The sequence below is a fragment of the Solanum dulcamara genome, chromosome 6, assembly GCF_947179165.1.
Source record: "Solanum dulcamara chromosome 6, daSolDulc1.2, whole genome shotgun sequence".
Classification (NCBI taxonomy): Eukaryota; Viridiplantae; Streptophyta; class Magnoliopsida; order Solanales; family Solanaceae; genus Solanum; species Solanum dulcamara.
In genome coordinates this window covers 2,624,306-2,643,427 of record NC_077242.1, presented here as the reverse complement: position 1 = coordinate 2,643,427, position 19,122 = coordinate 2,624,306, and the positions used below count along the sequence as shown (strand labels likewise).

The 19,122-nt window shown below is 33.3% G+C and overlaps 2 protein-coding genes across 2 annotated transcripts; both read left to right on the top strand.

The window, feature by feature from the left end:
- The first annotated feature begins 11,658 nt into the window (after positions 1-11,658).
- LOC129891971 (uncharacterized) lies at positions 11,659-14,848 on the top strand. Its single transcript, XM_055967481.1, has 4 exons — positions 11,659-11,942; positions 12,352-12,573; positions 13,686-13,798; positions 14,274-14,848. Exons 1-4 carry the CDS (start codon positions 11,757-11,759, stop codon positions 14,638-14,640), a joined length of 888 nt encoding a protein of 295 aa, XP_055823456.1. The 5' UTR covers positions 11,659-11,756; the 3' UTR covers positions 14,641-14,848.
- A 773-nt stretch (positions 14,849-15,621) lies between these two features.
- On the top strand, positions 15,622-18,457 carry LOC129891970 (extensin-like). The gene is made up of 3 exons (XM_055967479.1): positions 15,622-15,923; positions 16,032-17,039; positions 17,262-18,457. The coding sequence occupies exons 1-3, from the start codon at positions 15,752-15,754 to the stop codon at positions 18,362-18,364; spliced, it is 2,283 nt and encodes a 760-aa protein (XP_055823454.1). The 5' UTR covers positions 15,622-15,751; the 3' UTR covers positions 18,365-18,457.
- The last annotated feature ends 665 nt before the right edge of the window (positions 18,458-19,122 follow it).

Here is a 19,122-nt window from a genome sequence, read left to right as displayed (position 1 = left end):
CATGACACTTTGAGCTCTTTATTGGTGATCGAAAGCTTTCATATCCAAGGTAGCTCATATCCTCACTCTTGCCATCAATCCTACTACCTCTATTTGCATCAACTCACTTCATAATATGTCTAATGAGCATGCATAACTCGGTGGCATTCATGACACACAAGGTGTGTCTTACTTGTATCAGAGCGCGTGATAAGTCAATATTTTCTTTGATAGAAATCTTCTATTTTAAATTTTGCCGTTAGTTAGAATCAAGGTAGTCAAGTGATCTTTTATTCAATAAATTTTTCATGTTATTATGCATGAAATTCATACAATTCATTTTGTTTACTGATTAGTCATGAATAGCTCAATAGGCACATCATGAAGTGAGTTCAGGTGATTAATAGGTACAAAATTATTATTGCCAACTCAAATGAAATATTTGTGTATTTCGTCAATAAAATAATTTTATTTGCATGTGGTTGTCATCACTTCCCTCATAAATTCATTTAAACGTTGTTATATATGAAATTTAAAAGCTTCTTTAGTAAATTTTTCATGACAGATTGTAAGCTTTCATATCCAAGGTAGCTCACATCCTCACTTTTGCTATCAATCTTGATACCTCGATTTGCATCAATTCACTTTATAATATATCTATTGCACATGCATAACTCAATGGCATGCATAACACACAAGGTGAGTCTTATTTATATAAAAGCGCGTGATAATAAAAAAGCGCGTGATAAGTTAATATTCTTTTTAAAAAAATCTTCTTTTTTTAAATTTGTCATTAGGTAGAATTAAGGAAGTCATTTGATCTTCTATTTAATAAATTTGCCATGTTATTATGCATGAAATTCATACAATTCATTTTGTTTACTGATTAGTCATGAATAGCTAGTAGGCACATCATAAAGTGAGTTCAAATGATTAATAAGTATAAAATTATTATTGTCCACTCAAATAAAATATTTATATATTTCGTCAATAAATAGCTTTATTCCCGCCCCCCCCCCCCCCACAAACCAATTAATTTTCTAGCAATAGCATCATATTGTCATTTGTCAATATGTATATAGTATAGTCAAGAAATTGGGAAGTACCACACGTACCTTTACAATAGTCTACTTGCAATTATTCCTATATATAGGTTTCCTACAAAAAATCGATGAACACTTTGAACTTTAGAAACGTGACAGCGATACACATACATTAAGGGCAAGTTTGGTTTGGGAATAAGTTATTTTGAAATTAATTATTTTATGATTGTTATTTCATTTTTAACGTATGATAAAAATAAGTGTAATTTACATAAATTTCATAGTGTTAAGAGCTAAATTTTTCCTAAAAATAACACTATAATCTCGAGATAACTAATTCCAAGATAAGTTATCCGCGATTTTGTTCCAATTAAACATGGAATAAGCTAATTCTATGCTTAATCTCGAAATTAGTTATCTCTTATCCATCGTAACAACAACAACATACCCAGTGAAATCCCACAAGTGGGGTTTGGGGAGAGTAGGATGTACGCAAACCTTACCACTACCTCATGGAGGCAGATATGTTATTTCCGAAAAACCCTCGGCTCAAAAGTCACAGTTTCGAATACGAGAGAAAAACAATAAATATAGCATAATGAAAAAAAAATTAAAAAAAAAATGCAATGCAAAATTTTCAAGATAAGAACAATAACTATAGCTATAACTATAGTAAAGTACTGCGATAATCAAAGGCAATAGCAAGAATACTATAAAGGCACGCCTAGACCTACGACCACCCTAAACCGACACTTGGCAAGACATCATTCTATCTCTACTAGCCTAATATCTTAATTCGCGACCTCCACTCTCTTCTATCTAAGGCCATGTCCTCGATGATATAAAATAACGTCATATCTTATCTAATCACCTCGCTTCAATACTTTTTCGGTCTCTCCCTCGTAACAAACGAGCAAAAACCTGTCCAAACCCACTGGAAGTTGCCAATATTGAATAGAAAAAGCAATTTCATGGACGTACGTAGTACGGTTTCATTTTCTTTTTTCTATCTTGAATCATAAATGTCATTATTTTTTTCAACAAATGTCGTAGTAACGATGCAATAACAAAGAATAACGCTAGTATGAGCACATTATAATAAGACCAATATAACATCATATATAGAGAGAGAAAGAAAATAGTCAAATGCCCTTTTAATTTATTATTGAATTCTCAAGTACACGCTTATATTTTATTAGAGTCCTACTACTCTCCTGATTTTTTTAAAAACATAATATATACCATCTTAAAACTAGACAACCACATTCTCAACATGTAGTGATGTACACTCGCTGATGGCTGTCATTTTAACTTTTTTATATTTATTTTTCTCTCTTTATCCAAATTTTCATTAATTACAAAGAGATCTTTATTTTTACTTTATTTCTTTTTTTTCTCTCTTTTGTTTTTCATTCCCTTCTTCATTTTTATTTTTTATAACTTTATACCATCTTTCAAGCACCTTAACGAGTTTAATTATCCGTCTCTTTTCCTCTTAAATTTTTTATTGTGTTCCTTCTTTGTCTTTATGACACCAAATTTGCAATACTTTATTTATGAGTTATAGATGTTTAAATTCTTGAATCTTCGCCCCAAACAATAATACAAATTGAAGATAAGATCTGAAGCTGATGAATGTTACTGATCCAAAATTTATATAAAATAACTAAAAGAAAAGAGAGAAAAAAATTGAGTTGAAATTTCTTTTTCGATGAGGAGATAGATTAATGGTGTTGATTCTGATCTAATGTGAGATTGATAAAATGAAAAAAAAAATGGATGAAGACTCATATCATTTACCCCATAACTCATTTTTAGCTTACTTTATAAAATTCTTGATCAAAAAAAATATTTTACAGTCATGGTGGTTTTAATTGACTGAATTTCTTTGATAACTTTTTTTTAAAAAAAAAGACTTTAGTAATTAAATGAATTTTATGATGGAAGGTGTCCAATAAATTTATTCTTTTTTTATTTGTTTTCCATTCTTTCTTCTTCTGGTTTTTTTGTCTCTTTTCTGTGCAATTTTTTTTGGAGCAGTGAAACTAATGACGATTTGATTTTTTTGATAACATGAGTAATTATTTTAATAATTATTTGATGATTTTAATAGTAATTTGTAGTGTTAGTTATGAATAATGGTAAGGCAAATCATGAAAAAATTATTACAAGATGATAAGTTGATGGGGTTTTTGTGGTGGTGGTGGTTCAAGGTGGAGGAGATGGTAGTGGGTGAGTGTTGAGTTGAGGAGAAAGAGAGGACAAAAAGAAAAAAAACTTAAGGAGAAGAAAATAAAAGATAAAAGTAAAAAAAAATTATGTTTAACAAAAAGAGTATTATAAAAATATTTTATAAAAAATTAAAAGATGAAAAATAAGGACAAAAGGAAAAAATAAAATTTTAAGATTTGTTTTTGGTTTTCACTCTCTCAAAGAGAGTAAAATACACTCACCTTGCCACATAAGCATTTAAGAAGGTGATAATTTTAATTTTAAACAGTTTAGGGAGGTGATAGGAACCCCGTAAAGATTGAGTGTGTAGTTGGAAATCTGGTTATAGCTTGGAGGGGCTTTTGGCTATTTTCTCTCTATATATATATAGAGAGAGTGACGGAGTCAGAATTTTGACTAATTGAGTTCAAAATCTGAAAAAGTAGAGACACGAACTAGTCGAAGGGGGTTCAACATATATTATATATACATCAAAAATTATTTTAATCATATATAAATAGTATAATTTTCTGCCGAATAAAATTAGGATAAATCCCCTAACCACAAGGTGGCTCCGCCATTATATATATATATATATATATATATATATATATATATATATATATATATATATATTAAATGTGAACATGGTGAGCAAATACAATATATATTACAGCTCAAAAGAAAGAAAAGGACAATTGTGGAGTCAAAACTATGGACTGGCAATATTAATTAAACTAGGTTGGGTTTTGCCTAATATCTTCTTTCATTTTTATAAAAAATTTCAAAAACCTTGACTTATTTTCTATTTTAGATATACATATTAAAAACGTTTTTTCTAATCAATTTTCACGATATTATTAAAATAAGATAAACATCAAGCATAATAATAATAATATATTTAATATAATCTCACTTACAAGTAAGACATGAGGAGAATAATATATGCACAACTTTATCCCTACGTACTATACATATCAACGGGGTTAATTATTAAAAATACATAATTAATTAAGTAGGAGCATTAATTGGAGGTGAAAAGACCGGAAATAGCCGGTGACATAGAGCAGCGGGGTAGGCGGAAGTCACGGGAAATAGCAGGTGATTTGGGTACCAAAGTCACGCTAATTGTCGATCGGGTCAACTACTAATAACCCGATTGCCCTACGTGTCAAGTGTGAACCAACCAAACTCACTTATTTATCTGTTATTTTAGAAATTTAAAATAAAAATTAATATAGGTTTTCAACTGTCTTTATTATTATAAAATAAACTAGCTTAACAAATCAATAATAGAGATAGTAAGAGAAAGAGAGAGAGTTGAGAGAATTCAATATCTGCATGTGTCATATTACACACTGCAAATAGGTTATTTATAACCAAAATGCAGCTGAAGATAAGGGAGAAAGAAAAAGGATAAGCAATAAGTGGGGCCATTATATGGAGCATCCACTAAGTATAATATAATACTTATATTATATTTTCTTAATGAATGTGAATTTTGTTAAGATGATACTTATTGACAGATGGAGTGAGATTAATAACATCTACACTCCTAATACTTATGTCTGAATTTCATTCAGATACTTGAATTATATCGTATTTTCAATAAGATCAATTAGATAGTTAAGTTAAATCACATAAAGTATATGTGCTCGTATAATTATATATACTAGGTTCAATTTAAACATATCTGAAAATTTTACGGCTTGTTGAGGTTAATATTTATGGTCAAAGGAAATGTCATTGTAAACAATAAAATTTGTGTCGAGAAAATAATAATCAACTGGAAAATATTGCAACAATCGTATTTATTTAATTTCAAATATGAGTGTTACAATCTCTATGAATTCCCTGATTCGTCTTTTCAAATATAAATTCAAGGGCTTTGTAAGCTTGATCTTGAATATTGAGCTTGGTCTTGACTTATACTTAAATTCAAGGGCTTTTGAGCTTGTTCTTGAATTTAGTGGTCTTGATCTTAAATTATTCTTAAACTTGTAGCTTATAGAGAAATATGTGACGTTTGATCCACGAGCTCTCTCTGAATTCTTGTTAGAATTCTGATCTCTTTTCTGAATTACGAGGATCTCTATTTATAGTTGTAGAATAGAGGAGTTGTGATAAGAATAGATTTTCCTCCGGCAATCAGACTTAAGTAACATGACATATTGGGCTTTAGCGAATGGGCTTGTCATTTTGACACATGGCATGATTCAATTGACTTCTTTATTAGACTTGGCATGCCACGTCATTTGACTCGTGACACCAAAATGGGCATCTCGAATGAGATGATATTGGACTTAGAAAAGTGGGCTCATTATTTGTAACACAAATCAAGGAAACATTACCTAAATATACAACTTATTTTACTATATTCTCTAAAAATTCCTATCATTTGAAAAAAATTATAAAAATCTCTACTCTCTCCTATTCTATGATACATGACTGTACACAATGTATCGATCGTATACATCAATCTACGCGATGTATCAGTCAGATACATCATTTACGTGATGTATTTGGAAGTGACCAAAAAGAAGGAATTTCGGATAATTTTTAAAAGAGTAGGGAGAAAATATAATTAGGAAAAATCACTATGGAATTTAGGTGAAATTTCCACAAATCAATGGACTAACTCAATAGAATTGGACTTTAATTAAAGGGAAAACTACACAAAATTGACCCTTTAAACAAACTATTTATCACACAATACCCCACCCCAAAATAATTTCTTCCAGTACCCATTTGGCCCAAACTAATTACCCTTGTACCCCCTTTAATTATTTTTAAATTCGTATGCTGACATCAGCGAGTCCACGCTACATGATATCGGTAGGATATTAATATATCACTGGAGTATCACAGAGGATTAATCTCAGTCTTATATGATATCAATATGGTATCAACATACCAACGGAGTATCATAAAGAATATATTTACTAATTAGTTTAATAAATAAGATTGTAATTTTAATAATTTTCTCTTAATTATTTTATTTTTATTTTTTAAAAAAAGAGTTCAATCTTATATGATACCGATAATGTATCAATATATTGTTATGGTATCATTGAGGATTTTAAAAGTGTCTCATTAAGGATTTTTAATATTATGATAATATACGAATATACTATGATAGTATCATTCATGTAATATCAAATGATTTAAGAAAACCTTTATGATACCTTCAATATTTGTATGAAATGATCCTTAATGATTATATGAAACGATCATTAATGATACCATGTCAGTATATGACTGTTTTATGGAGAAGTAGCCGAAGGATTAAAGTAGACATCAATGATATCATGACAGTATATAGATATATTGTGGTGGTATCATTAGGGACTGAATCAGCCTAAATGATGTCATGTCAGTATATTGATACTGCGACGGTATCTTGGTTGTGAATCTCATGCTTTGGAGGGTATGAATTGTAAAGGGTCATTTGTCTGTAATTATTTTATTTTTATGGGGCATGAGGTTAGTTTTTCCTTGATTAAATCCATATTTATTGAGGTTAAATAATTATCTCAATTATTTTAATTAATAATATTTATTTGAACTAATATATCTTGAATTTAATTTAATAGAATCATTTTATAAATTTATATTTAATAAATTTTAAATGATTATAGTCATATTTTAAAGATTAACTTATGTGCGTAATGGATACATGAGAATACACATACTTTTTTCAAAAATTGAATCTAAAGTGTCTAAGAGAAATATTTTATCATATTTAAGTGTTCATTTAAGATAAATCATAATTCAAGTGTCTAAATAAAACTTACTAGCCTGAATATTGATATATTAAATCTAACTTTTTGCTTCCTTTATCTATCATTTCTTTCTTATTATTTCTTTCATAGGAATATTAACATCTTTAATTAGTCAGTTGACTAATGTATTTATCACTCGCCTTGCCATAACAATTTACTTGGTAATTGTTTTTCATATGCTCAAACTTTATTGGATAGTCACCTTATAACTGTGATCGTGGAAGATATAATATACTTCATAGAATTAATTAAGATATACACAATCTACAATAAGTTTTTAGAAATTCCGTCAAAAGCAGTGCAAGGCATTGAAATCCATTTTAAGTAGAGTTGATAAAATTAGCACATAAAATATAATCTATCAAACCTTCTTAAATTTGGACGAGTTATGAATTCGCCAATTCATTTCAATCCAACAGATAAAAATTAGATTGATATGTAGTTAAATTTGATTAATGAGAAAATCTCGTCAAAATATTTTTATGGAAATGTTATATATAAACATGATTAAAAAATAATTTCATTACGTATTAGGAAATTATTAAAAAACAAATAAAATAATTAAAACTTAATAAGAATCGAATCAATTGTATTATGGCTCGCATTTGAATCTAGTTCAGTTCAATCTATATCAGCTTAAATAACTTTTGAATAAATTATAAACCGTTCACCGTTTTTTCTTATTCCCAGAACTGAGGCATTGTACTGCAGCTTCTGCTGAAGGATCCAAGTCACTTATTTGACCCCTTTAATTTAAGGCAAAAGATGAATGATTACTATCACTCTTGTTTCAACAATCTCTTTGTGGGAGGGTCCTGGGGACCCAAAGGTTCAGATTATGTTGGGAATATTAGGAATACTGATTATGATAACATGATCAAAACTTTATTGGCAAGCTCTTTCTTCTGTAGATAGAAAGTCAAAAAGTGGCAAATGTCCAATCAAATTGTACAGTTGACGGTTTTAATTAATTTAACCCAAAATGGAAGTAAACTATTTTATTGTGCTATTCAGAAAAGTGAATTGGTTGTATACAGGAGGAAAGTGAATTAAGAGCGGATTCACTTATAAAAAATCTGATTTTATATATATATCGCTTCGGTGAACAATCAATAAATATACAAGGTTTAAATTAAAGTTACGTGATTTTCTTGAACTCAATAATTTTTGTACTAGTTCCTTCATGAAGGAAACCAACATTTAAAACAACCTAAAGTCTCAGATCCAGCTCGTTCTAAGAATCAAAACTTGAGTGCTAATAATATAACCTGAATTGTCGTCTGATAGAGCACAACTAGTCAAATATTTGTGGGACCTCAGAGATAAACCTAAATTCAGGAAAGATGAATTAGAGGAGAATTTGAAAATCTATTATTTATAGATGAAGTCATTACCAACGAGCTAATTTGTTCTGAGATCTCTACTTCTTTGTATGCCAAGAAAATGATCAAAAGGTATAATTCATGAGAAAGCAGTTAGCAATAAAGGAAAAAGGGAAAACCATCTTCTCACATAAGTGTGTTTAGAAGGCAAATAAAAACATGTAAAATAAGAAGAAATAATTTCCTTTCAAGTTACAACACACGAAACTAGTTGTTATCCCCCCCTTCAAGAGGACAATAATACGAGTGCGGAGCATTTTTGGAGAGTCCAAGCAACGTCGCTAGCTACTACTAGACAGTACAAGTGAGTCATTAAATGTATGTCTCTACCTTGTAAGTGCAATAATTGTGACTTCATTGGCATAGGAAAGACACTGTTTTTAACCAAAATGATGATATTATTTGTGCTCCCTTTTTGCTGCTGACAAGTGACAAGCAAGTTGCAGTTTTAAAACAACTCTTCTTGATTTTAAAGGGAAAAGGGTTATGGGAAGTTTCATTTGGAACAACATTTTTGGACTATTTTGCATAATTGCATTGGACAAATATCTGAATGTGCAAGAACAGGCTGCCACAAATGAACTCCCCATCGCGAAAATACTCCACAAGAAAAGAATTTAGTGCACGAATGCACTGAATTTGTTTTGTTCACCTATTAGGCAACCAACAAATGATATCTAAAGGAGGAAAAATTGGCACTAATGCAGAACAGGCTGCTACAAATGAATTCCCCATCGCGAAAATCATCCATATGACCAGAATATAGTACACGAATGCACTGAATTCGTATCACAATCTGACTAGACAATAAACTGGTATAGCATAGAGAAGAGACACTATCAGAAGGAAAAGAAGGAACTCTATAGTATTCGTATCTCAGAGTAACTGTGCTCGACTAACAAGCCAATATTATGTTCCTTCATTTGATTCATAAAAATAGACTCATGATAAATGGAACGAATAAAAGAATTGCAGCTCTGAAGACGATTCAGTGCAAGTGAAATGCATATGTGAAACTGGACACATGCCTGAGTGGTCTGCTCAACAAACGTATAAAGTGGACCGCAGTTTGGCTGACCCTCTTCTTCCTATTTGGGTTTGGTTTGATTCATAAAAATAGACTCATGATAAATGGAAAGAATAAAAGAATTGCAGCTCTGAGAAATCAGGACGATTACTACTCATTGAAATTCGATGTTTAACCCAAGATTTGGAAATTCCATACTCCATCCATCATGTATCAAGATGTTGCCTCTTGCAACTATCAGACAAGACACAAAATATCCCCCAACTTTGCGAGTCTCAAGTACCAGGATGGAGCTGACAAAGGCTTCACCTTTTCTGTCTCATTATCGAAGAAGTAAAATTCTGGCCATAGCATGAGGATCGTCATCATTAATCCAATGAAGAACACCATTAACAATGACGTTGGTGTAATATACCACAAATACAATAAATTACTGATCAAAAATAAAACGACAAAAATGAATAAATAATGCATTCAGGCTGAGGCATGGATATCTCACTCTCTTTAAGGAGATTCAAGCCCACTGCGGCATAATCTACACCGATCTAGCACTAATACTCTTGACTTGTCCCCTCCAAGATACAACAGCCCAACAAAATCGTACAACTCAAGCAACTCCGGATTAATTAAAGAGTCCAAAACTCCACCAAAAGAACACATTTCTTCAACATATAAATACCCTCTTTTGTATAGGAAATATAGTTGAAGACTTATTTTCTTTGTCTCAACTCTCTCTTTCACTACTTTACACTACAATATTTTTCCACACTAAAACATATTTCATCTCATCTTATTTGACATGTATTTCACAAAGAAAGAAACACCACTATTTATAGGTGAGGAGTTCTTTCTTATCTTGAATAGAAATAAAGTGGATAATAATATAGGTAAATGAAATGAGAAATTATGACTTGAAAGTTACATATGTTACAAGGCATAATGAGGTAGAACGTGACTTAGTCGTTACATAAGTTACACCAATAATTGACCACATTCTTGTCAATTTATATCTACTAAAATATGCACTTAATATTTTATTTTAATAATAAAATGCATATACACCAACAAATGATATCTCCAAATGATCCTCGTCAAGCTAAATTGGTTTGGAAGCCAAGAGTAATCGACTAATATACTAATAAATCAATCACACGATCCAATAAGTGTCGAATTTAGTTGAACAGTTTCACCATTAGCTGAGGGAGGTGAAATTCAGTGCTCAACACAATGGGTTTGTTTTGGGGGGCAAGAATCATAATTATAGTCTGCTTTGAGCTCAAGAAGTATTATACAGAGTGATACATGTTAAAAAGGTCAGAAAAATACATTATTCGAACTTCTACAAAACATCTTGAAGCGAAAAATAGACTTGATTGACAATCTTAAAACAATCTCCACCATAATCACCCTTTATTTAACTCTCAAACTATATGATTTTCGTCACCAGTCAACTAATAGTGATAGTTGTTCTCCGCGGACCTTTGGGCCCCCTTCTCTCAATAAGAAAAGAACGAGTTATTCACATTTCATTTGATTGTCATATTGTAAGATGCAAATTGAAAGTTAAGTAATGGAAATTTTAAATATTTTGTGCAGAAAAATAATAATGTCTTTTACCTTATACATAACCTGTGAAAGTATCGATTTAACTTCATCAACTTATTTGGTTTGAATGATATGTAAACGACTTATCTTAATCTGTTATTTTAAAATACCTATCCTACATTATCAAATTTCATTTTTTTTCCTGTTTGTTTTCATATCTTATTTTTTTGTTAGTGACTTACCTATAGAATAAATAAAATATTTATTTTGGAAAAAAGAGGTTAGAAATAGTAAACACTTGTTATGGAATAGAAATAGTAGAAAGAAAATTAAAGAGATAATAAATGATAATTATATTTATAAGTAATTAAAGAGAATAAAATTAAAATATAAATATTATTTTCCTTATAAAAATTAAACTAAAAATATATTAAATATTACGTAATTCCTATAAGATCTATACTTAAAAGGGAAGTAAATATTCTAAAATATTTGTAGACTAAAAAGGAAAATAAATATTCTATCATTATGATAAATCATAAAATAAAAGAAAAGCAAATTTTAACAATATTTAATTTACTAATATTAGAAAATCTTATTTATCCATAAAAAAAAAATATACCAAATATATATTTGGTGTGCACCCCAAGATATATATGGTTAAGTTTCAACCTTTTTTCTCCTTTTTAAGTTTTTTTTTTTTGCTTCTGAGAACTTACACTACTTGTACTTTTGCACTACAAAATTAGATAGCTTCTTGGTGATCATCTGAATTATATTTTTAGGCATGGCCGATATCAGAAGAATCGGAGTTGTCGGTGCCGGCCAAATGGGTGCCGGAATTGCTCAACTCGCCGTCGTCAACGGCGTCGACGTATGGCTTTACGATACTGATGCTGAAGCTCTTATTAAAGCCCAAAAATCTATTTCAAATAATATTCAACGCCTCCTTACCAAAGGACAAATCTCTCAGGTATTATTACTCCTTCCATTTGAGTTGAAACTCGAAAGCTTTCGCTTTTTCATCTGAATTTCCCTTCCTGTTTTGTAAGTATTAAATTTGCAAGAAAGCAAAATTGTTTGCTTTGAATTTCACGTTTTTAATAATGGGGTTTCTGGAATATAAGGTCAAAATTGAACTTTTTGCGGGAATCCAGAAATTGATTCCTCAAAAGATTATGAATTTTATGAAATCACAAACTTCTATTGTAAAAATAAAGGGATGTTTGAAAAGTTCTTGTCAGAAAAAAAAAACTCATTTGATTCCCAAAGTTGTACTACCTAATCTATGAAGGTGTTGTTTTGGATTAATTTGGGAGTAATTTATAAGAAATGTGAACAGTGATGAGCTTTTGTGTTTGATGATCTCTGATATAAAACAGGCAACAAGTGTTGATGCTATGAAACGTCTTCATTGTTCATCGCGCTTGGAAGATTTACATTCAGTTGATCTTGTTGTTGAGGCTATTGTGGAATCTGAACAAGTGAAGAAATCCTTATTTGCCAAGCTGGATAAGATTGTAAAGAGTTCTGCTATTTTGGCTTCTAATACAAGCTCTATTTCCATTACTCGTCTAGCATCTGCAACGAACCGACCCTCCCAGGTTTGCTTCACTTGGATGTCAATCAATTATAGCCTGAACGATGGCATATGAAACTTATTGAAAACATAACAACTTTATTGATATGCAAATATGTTTGTTGATTGTTGACGTTCAGGAAAATGGCAATATTCAAACAATTGTACAAGTATCTTGCTCATTTCCTTTTCTTTTAGTCCTTTAGAAAGAAAATGTGTGAAATTTATCTATATCCTGTTGTCTTTCCTTTTAGACTTGCGGAATCTCAATATCTAGGTACTCTTGCCCAAACTGGTAGGATTTCCTGTGGTTGTATTATAGTTGCACTAGTGTGTATGTCCCATCTTTAATAGTCATCACCGGTAAACACACATACAAATTTACTTTGTGATGAGATTGCCTTTATTTCTCAGGAATGACATATAGAATATTATAATATTGGTGAGGTGAGGGAATCATGTTTTGTCAGGTCAACAAAGTGGGTGGTAAGGTTTCAGGCTCCTCACTGCTAACCAGATGGCAAGGGACTGACAAGACTTCTTAATGGCTTCTAAAAAGCAATATTGGAATGTCGCGTTGTTATGAATAAGTGTAAATAAATATGTTTGAGGAGCAGCCGTCACAATAACTGATAGGGAACCATATTTCTCAAAGTGGAGGATTGATTTGCTCATAAAAAACTTACAAGTTCAAGTCAGAAATAGAACAGAATTATCTTGCTGTTTTTTTGTTGCATATTATGTCGAATGCACTGTTCAATTCAATTTGATAGTCTTTGGGATCCTAAAACACCGCTAATGGAGGATTGTAATCATTGCAGGCCATATAAAAATGTCTTTTCTTCTATCTTTATGTGTGTATATGTAGCGTCTCGTTTATATTTGTTTGTTTTCTGGAAGTCGTACTCATTTCCTAAGTTCTGGCACTTATTAAGGAATATCAAATGTTCAACACAAGTGGACAACGAATCAGGCACTTGTAGTCATTTGCCTTTCCCAATGTGCTCTGTCTATTTATCTCTGTGCCTCTTTAAAGTAAACTCTAGTTACACTAACCCATCAATTGCTTAGTCTCTATTCACTGCTCATATATCTTTTCTCTTCTTCTTTTTTTTGTCTGTTATGTTTTCATGGCAGGTGATCGGCATGCACTTCATGAATCCTCCGCCGATTATGAAGCTGGTTGAAATTATTCGGGGTGCAGATACATCAGAAGACACATATTGTGCCACTAAATGCCTGGCAGAGAGGTGACTGATAGGAAAACCCTGCAACTAGGAATTACAAAGATATGCATGTCTCCTCAACAGTTTTTAAAGAAATTTTCTGCCTTGAATGTTTACTCTTTCACATATGAGAGTAATATATAATTTACATGCCTTGGGGGTATAACATTTCCCAAAGTTTCACCGCCCCCAAACACAATTTCTCATTCTGTAGCTGCAAGGCTTCAATTTTACACAAATGATTAAAATTCTGTCCTAATTCGTTTGGCCTAAATGTATCCCTGTTTAACGTTTGATAGAAGCAGCCGAAAAATGAGAAAATGGTCTTTGTTATGTCCCTGTCTCGAGATGTGAGATTGTTTGATATCTATAGTATCTCTACAAAAACTTTTTTTCTTTTATGCTTCAAAAGCAAACATGGACAAAGTTTATGCAGTCTCTTATCCTCTGGAAAGGGGAAGAAATCTGCAACTAATTACTGATTATCTATTATTTGCAGGTTTGGTAAGACAGTTATCTGCTCTCAGGATTACTCTGGCTTCATAGTAAACCGAATTTTGATGCCTATGATAAACGAAGCCTTTCATACACTGTACACCGGAGTTGCAACAAAAGAAGATATCGATACAGGAATGAAACTGGGAACCAACCATCCTATGGGTCCTCTGGAGCTTGCAGATTTTATTGGACTGGATGTTTGTTTGTCAATCATGAAAGTTCTTCATGTCGGTCTAGGGGACGATAAATATGCTCCATGCCCTCTCCTTGTGCAGTATGTTGATGCTGGTAGGCTTGGTAAAAAGCGTGGCGTTGGTGTATATGATTACCGTGATGGTGCAGCGAAAACTGGATCGCCTCGACTCTGAACTCCTTGCACTTGGTATATGTGAAACAACTACAACGTATTGAAACAGGCTCCTTCTTGCAATACCCCTCTTATATTCCTCAGGTATTAATAAAGAGAGAAATAACAGGGATGTATACAATGACTCTACCAATGTGATTCCTTGGTGATGTAATTGTTCTCATCTTATTGCATAGCTTTTCTATACAAATCCAACTTTTCTTGTTCAACTTGTTCCAACTTGAGATAAATTTTCCTATAATGAAATTAGTAGCGGCACCAGGAAAGGTATAATCAAACTTAGTTTGGCTCCTGTGGCGGAGCTGGTTTTTCTTTAGTTGTCGATCACTTGGATAAATGCAGTAATTCGCAAAAGGGGAGGAGGCAAATTGGTAAGAAGGCTGACTACATAGCAGAGCTTTGTTACCTTACCTGTGGGTTACTCAGATAAACACAGTAATCCGTTATATGGGTGGTGAACCTGAGTTTTCACTACCATCTTCGTTTAGTCTTAAAATGCTGGTTAAACATAGTTAGGGGTTTAAAATGACTATTTGTCAATTTGGTCCTCATTTTTGTATTACATCCTGCACTAGCCAGCTAATAATGATCCAAGTTGATGCAGACAACAACAAATACAGTATAATTTCTCAAGTTTGGTCTAGAGAGAGTGAGTCGTGCGTACGTGAAACTGTTTCCAAAGTTTTGGGGCCATTGTATTGAAAATCAATTTGGCCATAGTAATATTAAAATAAAAGCTAACAGTTTACTTTAATTAAATTAAATTCCCTTGTACCATTAGTACGTTACTTTTATCCATGTGCTTAATATCAAATACATAAAACCAACTTTTCTTTTTTTTAGTTTGCAATTTTCATAGACTATATACAACAGCATATTCACCAAAAAACCTCCATTTCAGTTTCAATTTCCTCTCACTTCTTCACTAATTTCAGTTTCTTGTCCATTTCATTTTTCCCCCATTTTTTCACATTACATTTTCTACAATCCCTGAACCTCTTTCCCTTCTTTATTTCTCTGTCTTTGTGACACTTTCTGTATCTATACAATTATTAATATCACAGTTAGAAGATCTCTTACACATTTTGAAACAGAAGAAAATTTAACTTCCCATGGCTCTACAGAGACATGTTCCAATATTGGTCCTGCTGCTATCTTTTTGGTCTAGCTCATCAAACGCTTATCAATTCGAAGTTGATGGCCTAGATAGTTGGATTGCTAATCCTGTTGAATCTTATTATCAATGGGCTCAACTAATGAGAATTCAAGTTAATGACACTCTTTGTAAGTATATCATCATGTGTTAATCTGTTTAATTTGTTAGTATAACAAAATTTCATAAATTGATCTTTGTAATTATTCCTTTTTTTCGTGTTTGTACGTGTGACACAGTGTTCAAGAGTAAGAAAGGATCAGATCTAGTTTTGGAGGTAAATAAAGATGATTATGACAATTGCAACATAGACAATCCGATCAAGAAAATGGAAGATGAAATCTCTGTTTTCAAAATTGATCGCTCGGGTAGTTTTTATTTTGTTAGTGGCAATAAGGATAAATGTAATGAAGGACAAAAGTTTATGATTGTTGTTCAAGCTGGTACAACGCTGCCTCCTTCAACTCCGGTACCATCACCTGCACCTCGTGGTTCTCATTCATCTCCGAAGGCACATGCACCGGAAAAGGCTCCAATTGGGGTGTCACCTGGCCCTATACCGGTGCATGTTCCTCGGGGTACTAGTTCAGACCCAGCTCAAATAACTCATTCACCAGGGGTGGCTCCAACACTGGCCTGGCCTGGTCCTACTGGTTCTCACTCATCTCCAGTATCCAGTGCACCCGAAAAGGATCCAATATTAGGGTTGTCACCTCCTCCTACAGGTTCTCACTCATCTAGTACGGTCCATGCACCTGAAAAGGCGCCAACACCGTTGGATGGGCCCCAAGGTGCTATTTCCGACCCACCTCAAATAACACATGCACCAGGGGTGGCTCCAACACCAGAAATATTGCATAGTGGGGCTCTCACACCGTCATCATCTCATGTGCCTTCCGGTTCCCATTTAGCTCCAATGGCTCTAACACCGACATCAGCTTATGTGCCTACGAGTAGTGGTTCACACCTATCTCCTAAAACTCATGCACCAGGTAAGGCTCCAAGTACCCGATCACTTGCCCCTACTGGGTCCCACTTATCTCCGGCAGCACATGCACCCGAAAAGGCTCAAACACCGGCAATGTCACACTTGCCTCCAAGTCCAAGTTCACATTTATCTCCTGGAGCTCATGCACCAGCAAAGGCTCCAACAGGGACGTCACCTGTTCCAGCGGTTTCCGACCCATCTCCAACTGTTCATGCTCCTGGTAAGGCGCCAACACCAGCATCATCGAATGTGGCTCGAGGTATTAGTTCCCACTCACCTTCCGTTAGCTAGATCATTTATAGACTTCTTTCAATTCTATAAATTTTGGCCCTCTATGAGAAATGACCGAAATCAATTTACAATATATTAAGGCTTTGTTGGATCCTGAAAGAAATTTACTTTTATTTTCCCAAATAGTATACATGTAATATCTTTTAACCGAAAAACATTTCTTCTTAGATCAACTCTATTTTTTTGACAGCTCATGCACCTGGAAAAGCTCCAACTGGGGCGTCACCTACTCCTGATGGTTCTCACTCATCTCCAACTGTTCATGCACCTATCGAGGCGCCAACACCAGTATCGAATATGCCTCGAGGTACTGGTTTATCTCCTATGGCTCATGCACCTAGAAAAGCTCTATCCGGGTCATCACATGCACCTGATGGTTCTCACTCATCTCCAAAAGCTCATGCACCTGTAAATGCGCCCACACCAGTATCATCAAATGTTCCTCAGGATACTAGTTCTCACCCACCTTCTATAGCTCATGTACCTGGAAAAGCTCCATTCGGGTCATCACATGCACCTGATGGTTCTACCCATGCGGATGTAAAGGCTCCAACACCAGTATCATTAAATGTTCCTGGGGGTACTAGTTCAACCCCACCTTCTATGGCTCATGCACCTGGAAAATTTCTATCCGGGTCATCACATGCACCTGATGGTTCTCACTTATCTCCAAACGCTCATGCACCTATAAAGACGTCAGTATCATCAAGTGTGCCTCGAGGTAGTAGTTCCCACCCACCTTCTACGGCTCATGCACCAGGAAAGGCTCCATCCGGATCATCCCATGCACCTGCTGGTTCTCACTTATCCCCAAAAGCCCATGTACCCGTAAAGGTGGAGCCAACACCTGCACCTTCACATGTTCCCTCCAGTCCTCGCTCACACCTAACTCCAATTGCTCATGCACCCAAAACCGCTCCAACGCCCGCAACTTCGAAAATATCCCCAAATCCTAGCTCACGCCTATCTCCGCCTATAAATTCACCTAAATCAACAACCACTCCTCCATCTCATGATGCACCCTCACCTTCCGTTTCACCGACAACTACGAAATCGTCCAGCGAATCTTCTCCAACTTCATCTTCCGCGTCATCAACTGCGCCGCTATCGGGAACGAATTCTCCGACGGAAAGTATTGCTCCGCCTACCTCCGGCGACAATATTCCGGCGGACATTGATTCACCAACTAGTTCACCACTCAATTCCGAATCATCAGCAGAGAAGGCATCAATTACTGTCTCTATGTCAGCAATGTCACTCTTTTTGACTCTGCTTTTGGGATTAATAATTTGACATAGAAATTTATTATACTTATTTACTTACGTAATTTGGTTTTCTTCTTTCTTTTTGTGCTAGTTAATTTTGATTTCTTAAATTACAGTTGTATTGGAGGTACTGTTTAGTTGTTATCTTTTCTTTAATTTTATGTGTTACATGAACTTTTAATAAATGAGAGTATATACTAATTTTCCTCTTATAACATATTTCTTAGTTTAGAGCTCGTTATACGTACTCGGTCTCTTTAAGTACTATTATTGCTTTAATTTATAAGGGACCCCAATTTATAAAATGAATGTGTGAGGAAAAAATTGAAGATTTTTGAAATTTATAGTCTAAACTTATACGTACATATTTGTGTAGTTGTTAATTATTTTATTAAGAATAATAATAAAAAATTAAAGTTGGATTGTTTTCAATTATTATAAGGCGACATTCTTTTTGAGATAGACTAAAAAGAAAATGATGTCACATAAAATGAGACAGAGCGAGTATTATTTATTTTCGGTGCTAAGTAAAATTAATTAGCATTGACGCATATATTACAGCTTGTATATTGACCAGTCTTCCTAATTGAATGTTGTTTTATTGCTCCCATTAAAGGTGTTTACCAACCGTCCAAATTAATTAAACTTTTTGTCCTCTTTGTTTTCCTAAGATATATGCCAATTGATGAATTATTATTTAATGACACAATTAATCGGAAATTAAAGTCAATTAACTTGATCTTTATTTTTTATATAAGGTGGTGTTATCTCTTAAAAAGAAAGAAG